The following is a 26407-nucleotide window of genomic DNA, read 5'->3' on the forward strand; positions in this document are numbered from 1 at the left end:
CTTCAAGAAAAACATGATTTTCATGCAGGACAATGCTCCATCACACGCGTCCAAGTACTCCACAGCGTGGCTGGCAAGAAAGGGTATAAAAGAAGAAAAACTAATGACATGGCCTCCTTGTTCACCAGATCTGAACCCCATTGAGAACCTGTGGTCCATCATAAAATGTGAGATTTACAAGGAGGGAAAACAGTACACCTCTCTGAACAGTGTCTGGGAGGCTGTGGTTGCTGCTGCACGCAATGTTGATGGTGAACAGATCAAAACACTGACAGAATTCATGGATGGCAGGCTTTTGAGTGTCCTTGCAAAGAAAGGTGGCTATATTGGTCACTGATTTGTTTTTGTTTTGTTTTTGAATGTCAGAAATGTATATTTGTGAATGTTGAGATGTTCTATTGGTTTCACTGGTAAAAATAAATAATTGAAATGGGTATATATTTGTTTTTTGTTAAGTTGCCTAATAATTATGCACAGTAATAGTCACCTGCACACACAGATATCCCCCTAAAATAGCTAAAACTAAAAACAAACTAAAAACTACTGTGGTTGTTGTTTAATAATAAAATTATTCCTCAATAATTCTGCACTCCCTGTATTTATTTCCATTTAATCAATTAACTTGGCTTGGCTTAGCTGTCTTGCTGATCCTCTGCCTCTAATACTTTTAGCCTTGGTCCCTGAACAAGCATGTAGATCAGAAGTCTGACTAGATTAACTGCATGCTGGTTTCAGGTGTGATTCAGATACTACTGGTGCTGGAATGATCAACAAGACTGCTAGGCAACTGGTATTGTTTAAAACGAAACAAATATGGCAGCCTACATATACCTCTTGCTTCCCATGGTGCACACATCCAATTTTGATTGGTCAATGACTGGCCGATGTTACCAGTTCCATGTAGTATAAGAACTTACCTATGCAATCTGTTCATAGTATTCAAAATATGTTGGCCCTCATACTATACAGAGGTAGTACAATTGGTCAGTCATTGGCCAATCAAAATTGGATGTGTGTACACACCCTTAGAATTGAAACAGAGTCTACATTTTTTACAGAAATCAATCTTCTGAGAGATCTCTGTCTGGGCCAAAACACTTTGCATATCTTCCACTGGTTGCCTGTTAAATTTAGGATCTAGTTTAAGCATACAATTCTTGCCTACAAAGCTCTCGCCAATTTACATCCACAATACATCAATAGACTAATTTCTAGATACCATCCTAAAGGCAACCTGCTACTGATCTTCTCCTCTCATGCATCCTAATCACCTCTTTCCACTAACAATTACAGGACTTCTCATGAGCACCTCGGATCCCCTGGTACTCCCTTTCTAAGTTTGTGTAGCACTCACCAGCCTTTGAAATCCTTAAATGCTACCTAAAGCCTCTTTTTTTAAGTGGATCCGAGATGAAAAAACTAACTATAACAAGTAACTTGTCTATATATCTTATCTAAAGTTTAGATAGTTTACACAGCAAATCTGGCTGCATACAGCTTCAACAGAATATGATTATTTATTCCTGTGATACAATGAGGGTAGCCATGTTTTGTTTGTCATCATTACACAGGTAATCTGCAACTGCATCTCCTGCATCAACCTGTGAAAAATTCACTCCCCCCTCCCCTCTGCCTCGGAAATCTCTGGCTAGTATCCTCCCTCCTCCTTTTCCTGCCCAGACTGAGCTCCCATAAGCCCTTGCTACATGGGTCTGAGTGCCTTGGCATTTTGGAGAAGCTGTGGGCGAGGCTTGTTTAGTTTATACAGAATTAGAGTATTAAAACAAAAACAAAAGTATTTGGTTTGAGGAATGCCCTATAAACTATATGTAAGGAACACAATTATGCAATGAATAAAAGTTCATCTGGGATCCACTTTAAGGCAAACATATAATGCGACCTAAGCTATTTTTGCCAGTAAATGACCTACAGTCATTTGCTTCTAGCCTATTCATTAAAGCACAAAGAGTTTTGGCTTACCGTATGTACAGCTTACCAATTTCTCTCAACTCGTGCATTCACCCCTAATTCTTCCCTGTTGTATCTTGATATTAATGCATTAATGCACATTCCAGTGTGTGTGTGCAGATTTTTTGTTGCTGCTGTTCATTTGTACAATATATATTGTACAGTGTCATGGAAAATGTTTATGTGCTAAATATGAATAAAAATGTTTGTCGCTATCAAAAAGGTGTTATCTATTAGAAAGTCGATTTTCTTTAGGAGAAGGTAAATGTTAGGCATCAGAAAGGAGTTTTTAAGAAGAAGAAAGGTTAGGGTTAGGCACCAGGAAGGTGGGAAGATTACTGTTATGCACCAGTGTGTAAAGTGGTCAGGGTTAAATGGAGGAAACCAGGTTTTAGGTACCACCAAAAAATGCAGCATTGCACATGTGAAGCCCCTAATGATATGAAACCATGTAGCCAAAAGACAGATCAAGCATTCTTCAGTCTAATAAGTGATAAATGTTGCTGAATGGACATGCATAACTTTGCACTTAACCATCATGTGAAATTATCTAATGTAAAACAAGAAGTGGAATTGTCTACTACTCCTGTTTAATGATATTGTCTCATTTAAGTTAAAATAGCTTTTTTTTTCTAAAATAAAAACCTTTTGAAACTAAAATAGCTTTTTTTTCTCTTTTAGTCATCTCCCAACTCCATTTAGATCACTGCATTTTCATATCAAAACAGGTTTCTGAATGTTAAGTAAAGCGTGTCCACTCCTCATGCTGAGAGCAATTAACATTCTTAGTTTGCTAGTACGTTGTTTTTTTTTTTTTTTTTCGTTTTTTTTTTTTTACCCTTTCAAAGGATAACTGTACATTTTCTGTAAATCAGGGATCCTTAGGCCTCCTCCTGTATACCAGAGATGTAAGTTGCTCTCTCTATCTGGGATGTGCATTTAGGTAAATATAACTGCCACATCCCGCTGTGCTAATGCACACGCAGCGACTCAGTTGTAGATCCAGCTTAAGGTGCCCATTAACGGTACAATATATATTTTTTTATCAGATGTGACCTTTTGATGCTATTTTTAAAATCGGATTGTACAGAAAACTGCGCAGTGTGTGGTGAAAATTGATGTAAAACGATTCTATGGTCGATTACAGCAGAAAATGTAATTAACCCAAATGTTGGATTTTATGATCAAATTGGAATAGAGAAAATGTCCTAATCGACCCAGGGACAATCGATAATTACCTTCCAATTAATTTCAGTTGTAAGAAATTACAATGAAGCATTGCATGTGATGAAAATTGTACCGTTAATGGTTACCTTTATACAGTTCTTCACAGATGGAAGGCAGTGTAAGGGAGAGTTAAAAGGTACCTAGATTATAAGTTATAGTTTGCTTTAAACTTAGTAAGTTGCCAAGATATATAAAATTACAAATGATGAAGTGTGATTTTCTCACCCCCGGGGTCCGTATTCCACATATGGGCTTGAAATCCCCAGTATGAAATTGGGCACTGGCATTTTTTTCTTTTCAAACCATAGGTGCAAAGGATGCTGGGGGATTGATGTCATAACACCACCTCTAATGTCCATGTGATTTAATCTAGGCAGACAGACAGACATCTGAAATAAGAATGATAGCAAACAGACATGCTAAGACAGGCTACAGCAGTTCTGTGTTTTCTCTCTGTTACACACCGAAAAGAGAAGTAATTTGATCCAGGCAGGCAGAGAGCAGGGGAGGGAGGGGCAGGGGAGGGAACCAGGCTGGAGGGGGTGACACAAAGCTTTCGCATTAGGAGAAATAAGTAAGTGCTGCTACAGATATACATATGTGTCTGTTCTATCCACTATTATGTACCAGATGTAAACTTTATATATTCATCTAACTGTACACAGTGCATAGACTACATATATGTATTGCCTTTTAGACCCTTTTTGGGGCTGGAGGTGGTCTTTAAACAAATTATGAAGAAGGGTTTTAATTTTTTTTTTAGGTAGCTCTATTTTGGCAGTAACTATATTATTTGTATTTCTATACGGAACTGTTCTTTTTTTCCTGTACACAGATGTCTTGAGCAGACTTTTAATGAGAACCTGCCTACAGCCAGCGTCATTATCTGCTTCCACAATGAAGCCTGGTCTCTGCTGCTGAGAACCGTGCACAGCGTGATGGACAACTCCCCCAGAGGGATCCTGAAAGAAGTTATCTTGGTGGATGATCTCAGTCATCAGGGTAAACACTCAGATATTGCTAGACTACAGCACATCTTACCCTGTAATCATTGCTTTAAGAGCTGAGAAAATGACACCAGAATATCTCAGAGCAGTGATTACAAAGCATTTTTATTGGGAATGTTTCTTTCTGTGAAGTCTCTTCATACACACTATTACCAAGAACACTGTGGGGTTTTACTGGAGACAAAAGTATTTCTCAGCCCTGTCTGTCTGCACAGCAGGTGCTTATTATTCCCCAAATGGCAATTTCCATTTATAAAGAGCAGAAAATGATTGCTTTATTTTGTAATCCACAATCCTTCAATTGGATTGGGCATCAAATAAAAATCTGTTTTTATACCTAGCTTTTTGTTTTAAAGTAAATGGGAGCCACTAGAAAAACACGAACCAGATACTTACCTAAGGAGAAGGAAGGTTCCGGGTCCTATAGAGCCTTCCTGCTCCACTCACAGATCTCTCATTCTAGTGTTGGCTTCCCCGGTAGCAGTATTTGAACAAATTGGTCAAATACTGCTTTCTGCCACCGAAGGAGGCTTCGGAAGTCTTTGGGAGCCCGAGAGCTCGATGGGCGTCTCCGTACTCGGCCTGCGTGAGCATGCTCACTCGCGTGCTCACGCAGGCGCAGTACAGAGCTGCCTATCTTCGGGAGCACTCGGCTCCTGAAAACTTCCGTAGCCTACTCCAGCGGGGGATTCTAATGGGGGAGCCAGAGCTGCAACAAGGGCACCGTGAGAGGAGCAGAAAGTCTCTATAGGGCCCAGAGCCTTCCTTCTCCTTAGGTAAGTTTGTGGTTCATTTTTTTTTTAAATTCCCATTAACTTTCACCTTCAAAAGTAATTATCATTAAAGGGATACTTAAAGGGAATCTGAAGTGAAAATAAACTTATGATATAATGATTTGTATGTGTAGTACAGTCAAGAAATAAAACAGCAGCAGCAGAGTTATGAGTTTAATATTATTTCTAGTGCAGGAAGAGTTAAGAAACTCCAGTTGTTATCTATGCAAAAGAGCCACTGATCTAACCACGACTTTCAAAGTCACAGAGAGCTCTGTCTTCTGAAGCTTATTATCTCAAGTGTCTGTCACTGTATTTTGTTTTGTTTTGCAGAGGAAAGTTTAAAAATTTCACTTGCCTGCTCTGTGAAATCATTTAGAATGCTGAGTGTAGTGTGTAAACTGCAAATATTAGAGAATGATGCAATGTTATAAAAAAACTATATAACTGAAAATAAAAATCCAAAAGTAACTGTGAGGGTACGGGACAGCTCCAGGGGGCTGGTAGAAGCCCCAGGTAGGCAAAACTGATTTTTTTTTTCTTAGACTTAAGTGCCTCATTAAGGATTTTAGAACCCCTGAAAATGTTGTGTATTTATACTCAAAGAGGAACTTCACTAAATATAAATGAATAAAATTTGTGAATTAATGATTAAAATTTAGTTATAAAGTATTTAGTCAGTATTTTGTTCTCTGTAAAATCGTTCCTCACCCTGATTTATATTCTTAAATTTATCACAGGTGGTATCATCTTTACTGCTGGCAAGTAGCATCACTGCAGAAAGTTTATTTGTGTATTCTGAAGTGAGCAGAAACAACACCTGGTTTCCTAGAATGCTCTGGGTCAGAAGGCTGTGTGACATCATAGCCTAGACTAAGCATCACTGGGGGGGGGGGGTTACATATCAATATACAGCAATATATAGGAAAAGGAACAGGAGCGCCTCTCTGGTGCATTAACGTTTTAATTATACATTCAAGCGCATTAAAATTACACTTACACTGTGTAAGCAGAAATGGAGCGTGTCTCTTAGCCTGCCTGCAGGTCCCCTCCTAGCTCGCTCGCTTGGCCAGAGCGAGAAGCGCGGTGTTGCGGCGTGGAGTCGGGTCAGGTGGGCGGAGCTTCGCTACGTTGCCGTCTGACGTCACGACGCGTTTCGGCGTAGACCACGCCTTCGTCAGCGTTTGGAGCAGCACCTGAAAGCATTACTATTGCCGGCTAGTGTTCAGCAGCGCAGGAAATACTACTTTAACTTTCTACAGCAATATATACTCTGGAAGTGTTTCTGATGGATAGTGTATTTCATTCTGCTATACGTTGTTACCATGCCTCTTTATGTCTGTGTGCTTAAAATGGGTTATGATGGGGCCTCTATTATTTAGTATACTTAAATTTTTTGCTTTATTTTAGACAACAAATGTGTTTATTTCTAGCGCATAATTGAATGGAACTGTGCACGGTGTCAACCTTTATGATAACATTAACACACTATTACTGTATGTTTAAATATTACCTTTATGTAAACAGTATTAAAGTAGTCTGAAACTCTGACATAACATTCAATAAAAATGTGTTTTCCTACTTTTTATTAATCATAGTTATCATATTTGCGTTTGTGCACAAGTAATATTGTCTGTCTACAAATTACAAGTTTCCAAAGTGTAGTTTATCTTGCCCTGAAAGCTGCCATTGCATTTTATTCCAGCTGCTTTTTATTATATATTAAAATCTTCTAGTGAGCTGTTCTAAACTGTGTGTATGCCTGAAGCACAGAGAGCTTCTCAGATAGTGTTTTCAGTTGTTTACACACAAATGTAACAACAAACAAATGTAAACAAACATACTGTTATCTCCAGTCGGGATGCAGATTTCAAGCTGAATAGACTTTCCATGGCAGGACAAAGTGCTGTGTTTAACTGTTTCAGTGTTGTTCTGCTAAAAAAAATTCTGAGATAGTAGCTTTAAAGCTGTAAGGAATCTGTTAGAGCAAAGTAGAAATGTTGACTTTCAGACCACTTTAACTCAGAATTCAGTGGAAATGTGCACAATATTAACCTCTGCGATGACTGTAGAAACGCAAAATTTAGCCCCCAGGTTTGCAAAGAAATCATCTAAAGCGCCAGGTTTACTGCGAATCTGACAGCAGATTTTGCCTGCCTATCCCTAGCATCCAGTCGCCATTGCTGCAAATGTTGAATGGCACTATTGCACCAAGTACACAGAGCAACATGAAAACCATATGTGGCCCTTTATGCTGCATAACCAGAATGAATGTGCCAATTGGCTGAAAGAATTTGCTGGTCAGGTCTAAAGGTGCGTACACACATGCGACTATAGTCGTTTGTAACGATCGTTCCCCGGTCTTTAGCAATGACGATCGTTACAAAAAACGAACCACCGACTATTAAGGCAAACGACGAACGAGCCAAATCGCTACAAAAGAAAGTTCTGTCTCGGCGGATTTTAACCAACGACGATCGTTTGCAAAAGTAGTACATCGTTGGAAACGGTCGTTCGTACTAGGCTTGACATGCGCATTTTACTATTTCTCTGTGAAACTTCTCATTTTTATGCGCAGGCGCAATAGTTGCTTTACGTGATGTAACGTTCGTTCTAACGATCAGATCGTTACACACCTTTTAAAACTATCTTTACTTAGGTCGTTCTTTCATCAATTAAAAGTTTGTTCGTCGTTCTCAACGAACGATCGTTGTCGCATGTGTGTACGTAGTATAAGACTGGATGGGAGATTTCATGGCTCTGGGCTCCTAACAAGTTGTCCAGCTCACCCCTGAACTACCAATAACATTTACTACTTGCGGTGTATGTTTAATTGTTGGGGGAGGAAATGAGAGTAGGTTATAGAAAATTCTTGGAAAACAAATCTTGGCTACCCACTAAACGGTTCACCTTTTCTAATGGTATACTTTGCTTGAATTGCATTTAGGCATTCTATACAGTGTCTAGGTAAAGTATAAAGAAACAAAACATCTTTTACTTTGCCTGAAATGAATAAGGAATTTTATAGTATGCCTGAATTCCATACTTTGTCTGTATGGAACGTCATATTTTAGGAAAAAAGCTAAAGTGAAAACAGTGGGTACTAATGCTAAAAGGTGGATGGTACTTTCCCAGTAATTGATAGTTAGTAACCAGCCTGCACCCCTTCAGCAAATCTCAGGACACAATTCAATTATTAGTAGAGATGCAATGCAATGTTTCAAATCAGTGCAGGGATCCCTTTGCAAAGCAACATAAAAGGTGGTGTTACAGAATCTTAAAGAGAACCTGAACTGAAAATAAAAACTCAAAATAACCATACACAGGTCATACTTACCCGGTCTACTCCTCAATCTCTTTCTTCTCTCCTGCGTCCTGTTTGTTCACTGTGATCAACAGAATTCTCAGTCCTCCATTTTAAAAATGGCCATTACACCATAACAGCTTCCTGTTCAGCATACTGTTAAACTGTAATATCACCAACTTGAGCCATAGGGAAACATGGACATTTCCTTGCACATTCAGTTGTAACTGACAGCTGCTGATATATAACTGACAGCAACTGGTGTATTTCAGTTCCGACAAAATATTGTCAGAACTGGAAGGGATCACTTTAAAAAGAAAATGGTGAGCCTCTGAGAGGAGCTGGCAATGAAGCAAGTATGTAATATTCATTTGCAGCTACGTCATGTGTTTATTTTAAATGATTTTACCCGCTTCAGGTTCCCTTTGAGTAATACATAGGACCAGGCCGAGGCAGAGGCGAGAGAGGCTGAAGCATCAGGGCGCAGTGTAGGAGGGGGCGCACAACTCACTCAGCTATTATTCCCCTATTGTGATTGAAGCAGAGAGAAATAAGAAAAAGGGACACATGGCAGTAACTGCAAGCCATATAACTAAAGATTGGGTGGTTGTGGGCCCTGGATAGCCTCTTAGTCTAATAGCAATCAATGTGTGATGGCTGGGGTGGGAGGGATGGAGGGGTTCACTTTGGTGTCCCAGCCTTCGGTGCTGGAAGACCTTGTCCCATCTCTGAATACATGAGAAAAGTAGAGAAGAGATTGCTATGGAGATAGAATTTGGGAGATCAGGTTACATAGTTATTTGGGTTGAAAAAAGACATACGTCCATCGAGTTCAACCAGAGGTGTAAAGCAAAACCCAGTCTCTTCCTGTGGTTGTTTCCAGGCGTGTAGGTAACACCAGCTGCCTATCCCAGTGCCGCTCATATTTATTCAGTATGAGCTATGTAGTGTTTTTACCACAAATGTTATTTACAATCTAAAGAAGAGAGAACTTCTCAAAAAATGTGTACGTACAGGTGACCTTTGGCAAAGGAAGGAGGGAAGGATGCAGCAGTTTCCATCATCAATTGTCCATTGACCATGGAAGTTTCTGGAAGCATTCTGCTGCACACTTTCCTCCATTTTTTATAAGTGCTTTTAATGTGTTTTCAGTTCGATATTATTAAATGTATTATCTTAGGTGTTCCTCTCTTGTGGTTTGCAACAAGGTGGAAGTGCCTGATAGCATGATGGTCCTAAACTGTCCCTCTACAGTGAGGCATGAGGCAGACATAAGGAAGTACAATAGACAGCAGCCTTGCTCTCTGATATTTTTTTTTTACTTTAGTAGCAGTGTAGGACCACCTTTTTTGTATCACTAAACATAGAACAGGTGTCTGAAAATATCATAGTTTCCCAGTCCCTAAAATAATTTGTAGAGAACACAAATCATTGAAAATACCCTAAAAATCTGATTTGCTCTGAAATACACATTACCAGTGAACCAGTCTCTCTGGTTAGAACCTAAGCAGTAAAAAGTGATGCTAGCCTGATAACGCTACAGTAAGCAGAATTTTAATCCTGCATATTTTATCTAGGTCATCTTAAATCTGCACTGAGTGAATATGTTTCTCGAATTGATGGAGTGAAGCTAATGAGAAGCAACAAGAGACTGGGAGTTATAGGAGGTCGTATGCTTGGAGCAGCCAGAGCCACAGGGGAGATTCTGGTCTTCATGGACCCCCATTGTGAATGCCATCCAGGCTGGTTGGAGCCACTGCTGAGCAGAATCATGAGTAACAGGTATGGTGTTTTCTGACTCATATTCAGCTAGTACAAAACTGTACAACTGCACAGTGGAAACTATGTAAAGTAAATGGAATACATTGGAGGTGAGGTTCCAATTACTTATTAAATTGTTGTCTAGGTCACAAACTCTCCAGGGTGTTCTACAACCTTAATGGGTACCTGAACTTATATGTATCATGATGAGACAAACATGTGCATTCAGTACAAAGGATACATAAATGTAGGCTGTGTTCTTTTTTCTTTTTCACACTGAAAGGGTTAATGATTCAGGTATGCAATTTAAACTTTCTCTTCTGTCAAACGTTAGTCCACTATAGCATTACTCTCACGAATAAATAATTATAGGCTATAAAATGCTTGCATGACAGTGAGACAATTTAAGTTAAGGATGCCAAGGAAATAGACATAGTTAAAGCGGACCCAAACCAAACATTTTTTTTAATTAAAAATATTTAGTTGCACCACTCTAACACATACAAAGATAAATAAACACTCCTTCAAGCCTATGAGCATTTCAGTGCATGCTTTTCAGCCTTCTCTTTTAATAACTAGGGTTATACTGGGGGCAGCCATTAGCAATTCCTCCATTGCTGGACACCACAGTTTGCCGGATTTTGTCCGGCAATTTGAAAGGAAGGGAGGGGTTCCTACAATAAATGTAAAATATTTTATATTTGTCATCATGCAACCAAAAAAAGGCTGCTATTTATTATTATAATTTAGAAAATAGATTTTATTTCTGAAATCTTGTATTTTTAATTTGGGTCCACTTTAAAGATGGGTATTGTAAAACTTCTAAAACTGTCATCATTCTGTTGAAGCAATAACAATTTTAATCGTATTTTTCCCCCTTTTAAACATAAAAGAGACTGTGGGATTCTAAGTAAATGATTCTAATAAGGAATAGGACTAAAGATACAATGGTGTCATCAGTTTGCTTTCATGTTAGGTTTGCTTTAATAAAATCAGGACTACTGACACCTTATGCTGAGAATAGTTCTTAGTTCATGTTGGTTCCAGCAGATAAAGATGCTGAATAGTAAAGACAAGCCATGACCACTTTATAAGAATAAGAATAAGGTGCTTAGTGTAAGAACTTATACGTTGGTTGCTATGGGCAACAACACTACACCTTCGTTCGGCACCATATCACAGGAAGTGTGATAACTTGACTCTCATCACAGCAGCAGCATAGGAGATAGAACTTCTTAGATGTCGTCAAAGTTTCAGGAGTTTATTCAGTAAACAGACAAACGGCTTGGGCTATTTATAGTGAAAATACCATTCCAGTATAGATCAGGAGGGTTAGGGAGTAGAATAGAAGGAGGTTTGTGATACTTGTTAGGCATAAGAAGTTAGGATTAGGCATCAGGAATGGAATTGTGTTGGGGTGGAGATTAAGCTTAGGTGACCAGAGCCATAAGAAGATTTGGGGAAGGTTAGTCTAATAATGGGGGACAAATGCCAAATTCACTGATAAAAACACAATTATCAGAGCTGATATGAGAGTATTGGTACATGTCTATTATCCATACTCTGACCATCTGTTTGTTATCTTAAAGAGAAACTTCGATCAAGAATTGAACTTTACCCCAATCAGTAGCTGATACCCCCTTTTACATGATAAATCTATTCCTTTTCACAAACAGATCACCAGGGGGTGCTGTATGACTGATATGGTGGTGAAACCCCTCCCACAAGAAACTCTGAGGACCGTGGTACTCCTGGCAGTTTCCTGTCTGTTAACCTTGTTGCATTGTGGGAAATAGCTGTTTACAGCTGTTTCCAACTGCCAAAAACGCATGCAGCAGCTACATCACCTGCCAACAGTAAACATGTCACCATGTAATAAATGTCAGAATGTAAATCAGGGATTTAAAAGATTTTACAATGGGCAATCACTGACTAAATCATGTATACATAATTATTATAAAAATGAAGCTTTTTTATTACATTATTTTCACTGGAGTTCCTCTTTAACACCAAATGTAACAGGCATTGCTAGTGCACACAACACTGAAGATAAACAGAGCAATCATTTCAATTCCTCTTAACAAATATTTCACATGGAATCTAAATCACCATATAATTCAAATGAATGCTGTAAAGCAGATGTTGGTAGTAAACACAGATTTCTAAATATAGTTGCACATATAAAGTACAGTACATTGTTTTAAATTCTGGCTCTGGCAAGAATTTATGGTTGATGTTTCTCATTATTTAAGACCTCTATTTTTACAGAATGTGTGCAACAATCCTAAAAATAATCAGCACATTTTAAAGGCAACTCCAGATGTTAGCAGAAGAAAGCCTTATTTCAAAATTAATTTGTTCCTGTTGCTACAACCTCGGAAGCCCGGTCTTAGCTCTGGAGCTGCACTGTGTTACAATCTATAAGCCATGTTCTAAATACTTATGAAAGCTCAAAAGATGGGAAAATGATCTTAGGAGAGAGATAACTCAATAAGAGGCACGCCCACCTCCCCAAACATTGCTCTCAATTTTGTTGACATGATACTCTTCAAATTTAGACCAGTACAGAAGGTTCACACTAGTATAGATCAATGTATGTAGGTAGTATAGTACCCCTCCTCTCAAATGAACTAATTTTGAATGTAAATAGGCAGGTCTATGGTAGTTTTATGGGGATGTTAAAGTGGAATGAAACCCAGCATTTCTTTGCTCTAAAAGATTATTTACAGCATATAATATATTAACACATTTTGTTTTTTGTAAAACAGCATTCAAAGGGTTAATCACAGGACTGAAGTTTTCTCCTGCAGGGAGATCCCGCATCGGAACTGGTGATAACCTTATCTTGTGTTTACATTCTTTACATGATACAATTAAGTAAACATTCTCTGACTGTGCAGAAACTTCTGCTAATGAGGTCTGAACTGAAACACTGCTCAGAAATCATTACTGGGTGCATTACAGTAGAAATGCAACAGTTATGAATAAAATGCACTGGCAGCTTTCAAAGTAAATAAACTGAACTTTGGGAACTTATAATTTCTAAATGAATAATACTACATGTGCACAAAAGCAAATATGATAACTGTATGGGTTACAAAAAGTAGGAAAACACATTTTTATTGAATATTATGTCACATTTTTATACAGCCTTAAGATATATAGGTGTAAAGAGAAAAGTCACATGCCATCATGTACAAATTAAAACCTTCAAATTTTAATCCAATAAAAAACAAAACCATTACACATATAACATTATAAAAGAAAATGAATCAAACATTGAGTTCATAAATCCATGTCATCCATGGATTTATGAACTGAGTCTTTGATTCATTTTTTATGTTGTTATATGTGTACTGGTTTTCTGTTTTCTTCCGCCGCAATGTACAGAGTATATGTCTTGTCACTAATTGTCCCTCAGAGAGGCTCACAATCTAATCCCTACCAGAGTCATGTTTATGTATGTATCGTGCAATGCATGAATTGTAGTCTAGGGCCAATTTAGGGTGACACCAATTAACTTATCAGTATGTGTTTGAGATGTGAGAGGAAACTGGAGTGCCCAGAGGAAACTCATGCAGACACAGGGCGAACATGAAAACTCTGTGAATATTAGTACCCTGGCTGGTATAGGAACCGGGGGAACCAGCACTGCAAGATGTGGGTGCTAAATACTATGCCAACGTGCTGCTACAAACTCTGTGCAAGTAGTCCTTCACATTTAGTGTCCTTGTACACAGAAAGATTTTAAAAGGAGCACCATAGCGAAAATGGAGAAAAATTTACATACATGAAGCAGTGAGAACAGGTTAAAAATAAGCCAATGAAAAGGTTTAATTCTATAAAATAGGGCGTTGCTAAATCATCTTACCAATGGAGCTTGGACGACTTCATACAGCCAAACCTATGCAGACACATACAAACTCCATGCAGACAGTGCCCTGGCTGGGATACAAACCAGGGACCCACTTCTGCAAGGTGACAGTGCTAACCACTACGCCACAGTGCATTTTCTCAGCTATAATTGATTGCTATGTGTGCTAGCTTTGACGCACAGTTTGAGCTATAATTTAAATTTTTACAAGCTGTAAATGCATGGAACTGAGCTATTATTTGCTTCTACTTTTACCACATTTAGGGACATATTCACTAGATATAGATAAAGTTACTATTACTTACGCCAACTACATAGCGTGGGTTGCGCAATTAGCACAACCCACATTACCTAGTTAAGGGTCGCCCTACTAGGGTAACATGCAATGCAAGTCAAAGTTATGAACAGAAATGTGTAAAAAAAGATCACCCAGACTGGAAGTTGAAAAGAAACCTTATGTTACTTAATTTTAAAATGTATATCATATGTTGAACTAGACAATTAGTGACATTTATGGTAACTACATATGGTTAATTGTTGTTACCTAAACCAGCTCTAATGGTCAGATTAGGAGAGCTGGACATCTATAGCTACTCTTGTGAGATTTCTGTGTAATGCTAGGTACACACCATACAATTTTCTGGCAGATTTACCTGCCAGATTGATTATTTCCAACATGTCTGATCTGAATTTCGATCGATTTTTCGATCGATTTTTAATCATTTTTCGATTTTTCTGGGTCAATTTTCATAGAACCAAACAAAAATCTATCAAAAAAAAAAAGATTGAAAAAGCGATTTCAAAAACGTTCGGGAAATCGAAACATCTATCGAAATTTAGATCGAGCATGTTTGAAATAATCGATCTGGCAAGTAAATCTGCCAGAAAATTGCATGATGTGTACCTAGCATTAGGGGCAACTGTTCATTCTACACTAATAACTTCCTTTTTGCATATAATTTAGCCCTTGAGCGCCCATTATATGTTTATTTTTGTTGGGTAGTTTCTATATCTATAGGTACGTTCGTCCTCTCAGAGACCTATCCTGCTGACCTGTCCAGTGCTGAAAATAATTGGCACCATTGGGTTTTCACCAGCGAATCATTATTGTATTATACAAACAACATCATGAGTAAACCATTACTGTTTTCACAGAAATCGAATACTTTCCCCTGTTCTGGATGTTATTGACAGTAAAATGTTTGGCTATTACCATTCCTCTGACTTGAGAAAAGGAGTCTTTGACTGGAAACTTGACTTCCACTGGGCTACACTGCCAGAGAGTGAAGAGAAGTTATGGCAATCGCCCATTACTCCATTCAGGTAATGTTTGAATACTCAGCCGATAAAAGCTGCAAATGTATGTACAGTTCAGCATATCTAACTTTATAATATAGGGTTGCTCAATGAAATCATCTTTTGTGAGGTGTCCATAGCTTCAGTGAGACACTAGTGAGGCCTTCACAAAGGACTAGAGGACATGATCCGCGCATGGAGGAAAAACGTTTCAGCCATTTATTTAGGAAAGGGTTCTTTACAGTAAGAGTGATTAAGATGTGGAATGCATTGCCACAGGAAGTAGTTATGGCAAATTCTATATCTGCATTTAAAAGGGGCTTAGATGCTTTCCTTTAATTGAAAGGCATCCATGGCTATAATTACTAGGTAATGCCCATTGATGTTGATCCAGGGAATTTATCTGACTGCCATCTGGAGTCGGGATGGAATTTTTTTCCCTTTTGGTGCTAATTGGACTATGCCTTGTAAGGGTTTTTTGCCTTCCTCTGGATCAACAAGGATATGTGAGGGAGCAGGCTGGTGTTGTACTTTGTTCTCTTGTTGAACTTGATGGACGTATGTCTTTTTTCAACCCAAATAACTATGTAACTATGTAACTAGCCAATTTGGCACAACACCTTAGGAAGTGGGCTAGACCCACAAAATGCGTTATTTATATGCCAATAAAATATTCCTATTATAAACCCAAAATCTGAATTTTTATGAGATAAATGTTTGAACTTACTTATTTTTACATAGTTTGTGTACAATTTCAATTGTTTATGGACACCTTCTATTACTCTCCCGTTGTTACATTTTAGGCACCCTATTCCCCTTTCCCTTCTTGTCCTATTAATGTCCCAATTGGCAACTGAAGAGGAACTGAAACAAATTAAGACCCCAGGTGGTTTAAGTCTGTTACTATTTTTAGCAACCAACCCATTTGAGTTATTGCAAATGACATTACTCAATACAGCTAACTACTAATCTACTTCACTTACAGAGCTCCTGTTCCATCTGTTCTCCTTCCCTCCCCCCTGTCAACTGCTCTCATGCTCCAGCCAAGTGCTTGCTAGGGCTCGGTATCAGCATGTGTGACATGTCATGGTTTTCTGCCGTCAAGTAATTTCACAGCATGTCAAGCGCTGACACGTGGTTTTACAACTAATGGCTGCATTTAAATTGCACCCGAATGTCGCTTGGGGGTGGCAGACGGGACGCTAAACTGCTTGACAAGCGTGCTGTTCAGCCGTCTGTCTGAAAGAGGCCTAACTCTCCATCAGTAAAGCTTATTGTCTAATGTGTCTGTAGCATTCTAACACAATTTGTTTTTCTTTTCTTTTGGGGGGGGGTGCCAAGGCAAATAAACTAGCCGTACGGCCCCCAAGTGGTTTCCCCACTTTGCATTATGTTTGGCCCACTCTAAACCACCAGGGAAGCTTTACTGCAGGTGAAGCCCTGGAATACCAGAGAAGCCATATGTGGGATATAGGAGGAAAACTCTAAACACTAGGGAACTGTATTGGAGAGGGTGGGGGACACGAGACGCCAGGGAACTGTATAAGGGCTTGTTTCCACTACACGCAGATTGGATGCAGAATGAATGCAGAAAAACTGACTCCATTGAATGCCTATGGAAAAATCAGAAAAATCATGTTTGTTGGAAACAGGCCCATAGGCATTCATTGGAGTCAGTTTTTCTGCATCCATACTGCATCCAATCTGCGTGTAGTGGAAACAGGCCCTAAGGGAGGGAGGATCACTAGACTGTATAGGGGAGGGAAAAGAACTACTAGACACTAGGGAACTGTACAGGGGTTGAAGGGGAGCAAGGGAGCCATTAGACACCAAGGAACTTTATAAAGGAGGAAAGTGGCCAGTAGGCATTGAGGTTAGTCCACGACTAGGACCTAGAGTTCAATTTCGTCCCACTTTGTATTTGAGTTTGACACCCCTGCCCTAGAGGCAGAGAGAAAATAAGTGATAAAAGTCGAAAACTATTTTTTTATTGTGTTTAGCTTTTACTAATGGATTGTGAATGATACTGTGTAATATAATCTGAACATATAATACCATGTGATATTCACCCAGAACTCCTGTAATACCAGGAAGTGTAATAGCAGCCGACCGGCACTACTTTCAGAATATTGGAGCGTTTGATACAGACATGAAGTACTCGGGAATGGAAAATATTGAGCTCTCTCTCCGGGTGAGTTGAATGTTATTTACGGGATGGATTATGGGGAACAATATAAATACATACTAAAATCAATGCATAATACTCAATACATACTATTGAGTAAACAGTTAACACATTGTTTAGCAAATCATTCCAGCATTCATAAGAATAAACTAACTGGACACTAGACATACAACAAATCCTAACAGTCCGAATAGTAGCAAGCTTAACCACTTCACCCCTGAGGGGTTTTACCCCTTGAGCACCAGAGCAATTTTCACCTTTCAGCGCTCCTTCCATTAATTCGTCTATAACTTTATTATTACTTATCGCAATGAAATGAACTATATCTTTTTTTTTTCGCCACCAATTAGGCTTTCTTTAGGTGGGACATTATGCCAAGAATTATTTTATTCTAAATGTGTTTTAATGGGAAAATAGGAAAAAATGTGGGGAAAAAAATCATTATTTTTCAGTTTTCGGCCATTATAGTTTTTAAATAATACATGCTACTGTAATTAAAATCCATGAAATGTATTTGCCCATTTGTCCCAGGTATTACACCGTTTAAATTATGTCCCTATCACAATGTTTGGCGCCAATATTTTATTTGGAAATAAAGGTGCATTTTTTTCAATTTAGCGTCCATCCCTAATTACAAGCCCATAGTTTATAAAGTAACAGTGTTGTACCCTCTTGACATAAATATTTAAAGAGTTCAGTCCCTAAGGTAACTATTTATGTTTTTTTTTATTGTAATTTTTTTTTCTTTTTATTACAAAAAAATAAATAAATTGGGTAGTGTGGGAGGTAATGAGTTAATCTATAGTGTAAAAGTATGTATTTGTATATGAAAAATGTTTTGGATGTAGTTTTGGCCACAAGATGACCACAGTAATTTTTTGTGTATGCGTCCTGTAAGCATCGGAAGCACAATGAGGCTTGGAAACTTTTTTTTTTCACAATGATCACGCTGCTTCTCATAGAAGGAGCCGATCATTGCTTTAGGGCTGAGATCAATGAACGGGAACGCTTATTCCCATTCATTGTTCTCCGGGCGAGCGGCCGGCGGCGTGCACGAGCGCGTGCATGAGCAAGCAGGAGCGCAGACAGCGGCGGTAGCGGCGGGAGGTGCGTATATCTACGCTCCTGGTGGGGAAAGGGTGTTAAAAGGAGCGTAGATATACGCACCCGTGATGGTAAAGTGGTTGACGTGAACCTAAAGTAAAAATAGACTGATGTGATAATCAATTGAATCTAATATCTATCCTCCTACTCCTAACAAATGACTTTTAGATATCCAACAGTTTTATGCCATAATTAAAAACTAAAAACAAAAAATGTTTTATTGCTTGGTTTCAGCTCACAAACAAAGTCTATCCAGTGTCTCACAGAGGTACAATACATGAACTACTGACCTTTTTTTATCTATCCCCTGCACTCAGAAGCCCAGTTATCTGCCAGAAAAGTATTTTATGGCTGTAATTCCTTATCAGTGAGAAACACTACAGTCCAACTGTGTCCCAACTGAAGAGAAACTCAGTTGTATAGCTGAATATTAACTCTTTCAGTGTAGCAGAAGAGTATTAGGCAGCACCCAACCATCCAAGAGCGACATGCTATGGTCGTTGTCCCTCTGTCCCAGGAACAGCAGTAAGGATTCGAAGAGAAAGGACCCAGCACCGTCTAAGTAGAAGGTGCTGTGTCCTTTTAACTCTTTCAGGCAGAAAAAGCAGAAAATGAACACAGCCTATTTATTTGTTTGCTTGCCACTGTACATACACATGTCTATCTCATTATGTCACATAAGGTTCCCTTTAAAGTCTCCACATCCAGCTGGAGGAAGGATAGGGCTCATCAGTCAGACCCAGGAACTCAAATCTTTTGGTAGTTTAGATCTTCAATCTCAAAGACTGGGGTTTCCTGGCCTGAAAACACGGATTCCCTATGATGTTGTCTTCTTTGCTAAACAGGGTACCTGGCTTTAACTCAAGACCGACCAATGCACTCAGCAGCACTCTTGACAACACAACTGACCACCTTTTACATTCTTCACTCCTCTTGATAAGCAGGCAATCATTTTAATAAATAGGCAATCCTCTTGGGAAAAATAGAAAATGCTGTGTATTGTCTGCTCCTCTGAATAGATCTCAGAGATATATTAACTAATACTTAATACATTTGAAATATCCTGATTATAATATAATTTTGGACATGTTCAGTTTCCACTTCCCAATCATACTTTTCCCAGTCACTGCTTAGATTTGCATGCTTTGCTTTCAAGCAGGGCCAGAATTACCATAAGGCACTGTAGGCACGTGCCTACAGGCGCCTGATGATGGAAAGGCAGCTCACTTGCCTTCCCAAGTTCCTCCCTCCTTCCCTATGCAGAGTCCCAAGCAGAGTGTGAATGAGAAGTTACTCACCCTGCTTTCTGTATTCCACTGATGAGATCTCCTTTTTCACCTCTAGCTACTTAATACTGAGGGTACATCAGACTACCTAATGCTAAGGGTCACCTGTAGCTACCTATGACGGGCAAGGGAAGAAAGAGAGAAGTCAGACATAACACTTGCAGTGTGGTTTAGCAGGGGTTTGTAGGTTCATGGAGGGCGAAGTCTAGGGTACCAGAACATCAGTGCCTATTGGCTCCAATGATGTAAATCCGGGTCTGCTTCCATGTGAGTACCATGTTGCATCCTATGGAAGAGTGAGGACAAGCAGAAGGCACCAGAGCAGGTTCATAAGGTAAAGAGAGCTGGTGGTTTTCCAGGATTCTGACTCCACCTGTATTCTAAGCCCCTGCTCCATCCTCCACTTGCAAGAAAGGCCCAGTAATAAACAGGAGGATCGAAAGCTGCTGCTTTAGGCTCCATTTCACCTTAAACTATTTCTAAACATACGTCTTCTATGAGTGGTCATGTGTGACTACAATACGAATCAGTGGGCTGTCCACTGCAAATTTCAACAGTGTTGAATAGCCACTTGGCACATTTGAGCAGCATTTATATCCCCATTGCCACAGTTAAAAAAAAACAAAAACAAATTCAAAGTAAGCTTTATCAAAAACACAAAATGGAAATGCATGAAAAACTTAAAGGAGTAGTGATCTGCAATTAGATCTCTGTAGCTTTAAAAACAGGCACTTTAAATTGCTTGGAAAACTTATAATAAATAGCATTTCCCCCCACCCTAAAATCAGTGCTCTTCTGGTGTACTAACTAACAAATACACTATCCAGTGAGTCCCCCAAAAATGTAATCTTTTTGGATAAGTAATTAGCTGCACTAATCATGAAGTATTGCAATTCTTCCTAGCGTAATCAGCAGCATGTCCATCAGGAATTTTCCTGTTTGTTGTCCCTCATCAAGACTATACTGTAGATTTCTGCAGAAAAAAAAGTGAAATATAGTTTTTCAAAATCCTTGTGTTGTATAGATAGGCATTTATCATCCAGAAGATTCTAGATAATATTTTACAACCTCAACCACTGTCCCTCTTTTTGGTATTTTCATCTATAGATCTGAACTTTCACCTTATATGGCGTAGCATGGGCAGAGGGGGGGAGGATCGGAAATCATAATACATTATAACATATAAAGTTAATGTCCCTGTCACTAACTTTGATTTAAACTGAAGATCCACTTTAAGAAAGGTAGAAAAAAATGATTTTTTTTTGCATACAATATTGATAGCATTTACACCTAAAAGGAGATATCAATCTATATTTAGGTTAATTTCAAACACCATTGGGCAAGATTCACAAAACATTTTCACACGTATTCTTCTGTTTTCACCTTATCTATGTTATATGTTTAAGCTCTCAAAGAGCAAAAAAATATAATTAAGGTAATAAAATTAATATTGAAATTAAGTTAATGATTAACAACTTACTTTGAGTGATTTTTGTTATTGTAAATATGCTGAAGGATTATTTTTATTAATTAGGTGAAAAATAAGTCATTTATGAGAAGTTTTGTGAAATGACTCCAATGAAGGGTACAAAAGGTTGTTAATGGGAAATATTTGGTTTAAACACATTCCTTTGTCATGCTTTCTAGTAAAATCCAAGGGCTTTTTCATTAGTAGTGTAGAAAAATTCTAATATGCTAACTATCCCTACCGAGAAGACAGAAGTTGTGATAAGCAAATCAAATCTTATAGCAGCTGATGCACTTAGCAAGCAGCTGTTTATTTTTGTTATTTTTGTTATTTGTTTGCTCCCACTTCCTGAGTGAAACTCATTCGAATGTTTTGACAGTCATGACCCTTCAATTTTTTTTAAGAAATCACTTTTTCTTGTAGGTTTTTCTTTGCTGAAGTCTAGGTATGACTTAATCAGTGGCATAGCTAAGGAGCTATGAGCCCTGGTGCAAGGTTTACATTGGGCCCCCTCCCCCCAGCACTCTATACATAACAATTGATACAGTGCACCAAAACCTGCTTAGGACAACCACATTGTCAGAGCTGCAAGGAGGGGATAGGGAACAGTTTGTTAATGATTACTACTAATAAAAGCACCTATAGAAGTGACTATTACCAGCATAGGACCAATAGAGAGCTAATACTGTGGTTGAGGGTGGGCCCTTAGGGCCCTTCTGGCCCCGATGCGGTCGCTACCTCTGCACCCCCTATTGCTACGCCACTGGACTTAATGGTGCATCTTTACTCCAGGTTCAGCTATTAAAGTGGACCTGAACTCTTGCACAAGACAGAAGTGAAACAAGGTTTTTACCCCATAAGATTCCTGACAATTTTGGCAAATCAGCTGTGTCGCAATGATACAGCAATAACTTTTTTTTATTACTTACCCTATCAAAGTGATACACATATTGTTTTCCTAGGACAATCTAGGCTTTCTTTGGATATTTGTTTCCAAGAATTATTTAATTTTATAAGCATTGTATAGAAAGGAATTAGGCGTAAATGCAAAAAAGACACATTTTTTCATTTTACACCCTTTGTAACTTTTACATGATAAGTGCCACAGTATTGTAGTGGCTGGATAGTGTACTAGTTAAGGGCACCGCCTTGACATGGCAGACCAGGGTTTGAATCCTGGCTAGGGTAAGTACCTATTCAGTAAGGAGAGGAGTTCAAGGCAAGACAAGACTCCATAACACTGCATGGTGGCCTCTTGTGCCTGTCCTTAGTGGCTGCAGCTCTCGAGCGCTTTAAGTCCAACAGGAGAAAAGTGCTATACAAATGTTTGGATTATTATTGTACAGATACATTGCTAGGCAACAGCATAGCACTAGCGACCGCATCTGATCGATACGGGCGGCAGCCATTACAAGTGTCCACGAATCTTAAAGAAACACAGAGATGAGTCTCACTACAGCTTTTTTTACTTACCCGGGGCTTCCTCCAGCCCCATAAGCATGGATGTGTCCCTCGGCGTCCTCCTACAATGTCCCGTTCAGCCACGATGAGCCCCGGTAAGCGGCTCAGCGATGTCAGCAGCAGACCTTCTGCGCATGTGCGGACGCAAAAGGCCCCCACTAAGTCAGAGTGAGTCCGACTGAGCTGCTTACCGAGGGTTGACTGGGGGAGAACTGCGGCACTGAGGAGGACGGTGAGGGACACATTCATGCTTATGGGGCTGGAGGAAGCCTCAGGTAAGTAAAAAACTGTAGTAAAACTCATCTCTGAGTCTCTTTAAGGCTGAGTATAGGTGACACAAGGGGTTAATTTAATAGATAGGAGTTAATATTTTGCTTGGGGGGGTTGTGATCACTTTATTCTTTAATGGTGACACTTACTTTGCTGGTGGGTGGGGTGATCACTTTATTGTTTAATGGTGACACTGTCACTTTAAAACTTTTTTTCAACTGCTTTTTTGCCTGTTTACAATGAATGACAACAATGAATGACAACCACAGCCATTTACATTCAAATGATTACACGAGCGTGCATGAGCACGTGTACAATTGTGCATGAGAACATGCACACACGGAAACAGCGGGAGTGAGCGTGTGCACGCGCACAAGCGAGCCAGTGGCCTCAAAGTGTAGGACCTGAATTTCACATCCTGGAATGCACAGGAGGGCTAATTAGGACATGAAATTCACGTCCTGAAATCTTAACTGGCTAAAAAAGTTTAGCCTGTCTTATTTCCCCTCATTTGTGACTAATCACCACTGTAATTTGAGCTATCAGCTGTGTCAGCTCAGGAATCTCCTCTGCCATGGCAGAGCAGCTAATTTGTAAACACAGGATGTTAACTCTATATCTGCTTCCATGAGAGCAGCAAATAGACACACTGTAGATTTATTGCAGGATTTTTATCAGGTGTAACAAAGAAATGTTCTTCTTTAACCACTTCGCCACCAGGGTACAGTATATCTACGCTCCTTTGGACTTCATTCCCCGCCCGGAGCGTAGATATACGCACCCCCCGCCACTACCGCCGCTGCCGCCGCTGTCCGCGCTCCCGTTCGCACTCCCGCGATCGTGCACGCCGCTGCCCGCTCGCCCGGAGATCAATGAACGGGAAAATCCATTCCCGTTCGTTGATCTCTGCCCCGCAATGATCGGCATGCTTCTACGAGAAGCAGCGCGATCATTGTGAAAAAACTCAGTTTCCCAGCCCCCCTTCCTGCAAGCGTCCTTCCGACGCTTGCAGGACGCCTAAAAAAAAAATTTGGCCATCTTGTGGCCAAAAAGTAATACTACACCCAAACATTTTTTTTACATACAAATATATTATTTTTACTATTAATTTTAACTAATTAACTCCCACACTCCCCAATTGTTACCAATGGTTTTTTTTTTTTTTTGAAATATTAAAATAAATAAAAAAAAATTTCAATAAAAAAAAAACCTTAAATAGTTACCTTAGGGATTGAAATCTTTAAATATTTAGATCAAGTGGGTATAACACTGTTACTTTATAAATTATGGGCTTGTAATTAGGGATAGATGCAAAACTGAAAAAAATGCACCTTTATTTGCAAATAAAATATTGGCGCCAAACATTGTGATAGGGACATAATTTAAACGGTGTAATAACTGGGACAAATTGGCATATAAGTTACATGGATTTTAATTATAGTAGCATGCATTATTTAAAAACTATAATGGCGTAAAACTGAAAAATAATGTTTTTTTCTTCCAAATGTTTTCCTATTTTCCCATTAAAACACATTTAGAATAAAATAATTCTTGGCATAATGTCCCACCTAAAGAAAGCCTGATTGGTGGTGAAAAAAACAAGATATAGTTCATTTCATTGCGATAAGTAATGATAAAGTTATAGGCGAATGAATGGATGGAGCGCTGAAAGGAGAAAATTGCTCGGATGCTGAAGGGGTAAAACCCCTCAGTTGTGAAGTGGTTAAAGGTTATTATGCTGTTGCATATCATTTAGAGTAGAGAGAAAGTTCTGAGTTCAAGTCAGCTTTAAGCTGTGTAGTCTCTTTAAACTGTATTTTTGTCCTTGCTCTAGCTGTCCCTCAAAGCTGGTTTCTTGTCACTGCAGTTGCCAGGTATAATATAGTTTCTGTTTCCTGTTAACTGAACCAGTATGAGGCACTGAAGAGAGCACACTAATAAGAATTACAAGTGTTTTTCACATAGCAAAATTGCACATAATGTAAGGCCACACAAAAATCACATTGATATGCTTTCCAATGTGATATTTTGTGCGTTTAAAAGTGCGCAGTAAATGTCTTCTTCCCGCAGAGTGTATGCAAATCGTATGCAATTTCCATGCAATGCTATCCCATGGGAAATAAAAAGGCATGCATTTTGAAAAAAAATGACCGGATAATGTATTTTTTCACTCGTTGAATGTAGATCTGTATTAAAAACTCAAAAATGCACAAACAACGCACATACAACGCAAACACAGGAACAACCATAGAAAAGCACGTGGCAGAAAACTCATGTTTTTTTTTTCTAAACAGACAAGTGTGCTTCCATCCTTAAAAATACTAGAAAGTTGTTTTGTATCTCTCTACTTTATTTGTGCATTTATACTTATTGATCAGAGTTTTTAAAGTGTAGTTTTGTTGGCAGGTTTGGCTCTGTGGCGGCTCTGTAGAAATTGTGCCTTGCTCTAGAGTTGGCCATCTGTCTCAGAATCAAAGTGCACTGAACTTGATTAAAAATGAAGCCATTCTAAGAAACAAGATCCGAATAGCTGAGATATGGCTGGATGAGTATAAAGATGTTTTCTATCAGAACATTGGAATTAAGCTCCTACGTAACCTGGTCAGTAGAATGTACATTCTTTATTTACATCAGTGTTTCTCAACATTTTATTAGTGTGTACCCCTATTAAAACCCTGTACTCACCAAATACCCCATAGCATAGTAAACATTATCACAAGTACCCCTTGACAAATATAAATGTAATTGTAGTACATGATAATTGGCTGTAAACAATTTTAAAGCATTTACTAATGCTTTTAATTAGCTAAAACATTAATTTGGCGATTAAATAAGATTTATCATTTTCTAAAACGAAATTGGTTATTCTTGGTTAAGTATATCAAGCCCGAGTACCCCCTGGAATCATCAGAAGTAACCCCTGGGGTACGTGTACCACAAATTAAGAACCTAGGATCTACATGATACATCAGCTACAGCCATAACTTTTTATGTTTCAATTTTGTGCATAAAGTGCCACTAAATTCCAGAGCTGCATATTAAAAGGGACCCAAAGCAGAATTTGAACTTACCTGGGGCTTCCCCCCCCCCCCCCCCCCCCATAGCCTGTAAAGTCCCTTAGTGCCCAACTTTGGCCAAAGTTGTGCGCAACTGTGCAGATGCACCTGGCTCAATAGTGCGCCCGTCGCCAAAAGCATCCTGCACGGCTCTCGAAACACTGATCCACACATGCGCAAGATGCTTACGGCGATGGGCACATGATCCAGCCGGTTGCGCACAACTGAAGTCACGCACCTAACGGAGCCACCAGGCGCAGCCCCAATCAGATTACTGACAAACCCTTGTCTGTAATCTTTGGGAAGTACGCAAGCGGCAATGGGAGACTGGAGGACGACATGGGGAGCCTATATAGGATTCCCATTT

General features: G+C 39.1%; 1 protein-coding gene across 2 annotated transcripts in view; it reads left to right on the forward strand.

The window, feature by feature from the left end:
- GALNT15 (polypeptide N-acetylgalactosaminyltransferase 15) overlaps positions 1-26407 on the forward strand; it is a 53553-nt gene that overhangs the window by 11474 nt on the left and 15672 nt on the right. For both annotated transcript variants that reach the window (XM_068236094.1, XM_068236095.1), the window contains exons 2-6: positions 4031-4197; positions 9857-10061; positions 15070-15237; positions 17284-17401; positions 25391-25585. In XM_068236094.1, the coding sequence (XP_068092195.1) occupies positions 4031-4197; positions 9857-10061; positions 15070-15237; positions 17284-17401; positions 25391-25585 (853 nt within the window). The remainder of the gene's footprint in view (positions 1-4030; positions 4198-9856; positions 10062-15069; positions 15238-17283; positions 17402-25390; positions 25586-26407) is intronic.

This window comes from Hyperolius riggenbachi, chromosome 5, assembly GCF_040937935.1.
Source record: "Hyperolius riggenbachi isolate aHypRig1 chromosome 5, aHypRig1.pri, whole genome shotgun sequence".
Taxonomy (NCBI): Eukaryota; Metazoa; Chordata; class Amphibia; order Anura; family Hyperoliidae; genus Hyperolius; species Hyperolius riggenbachi.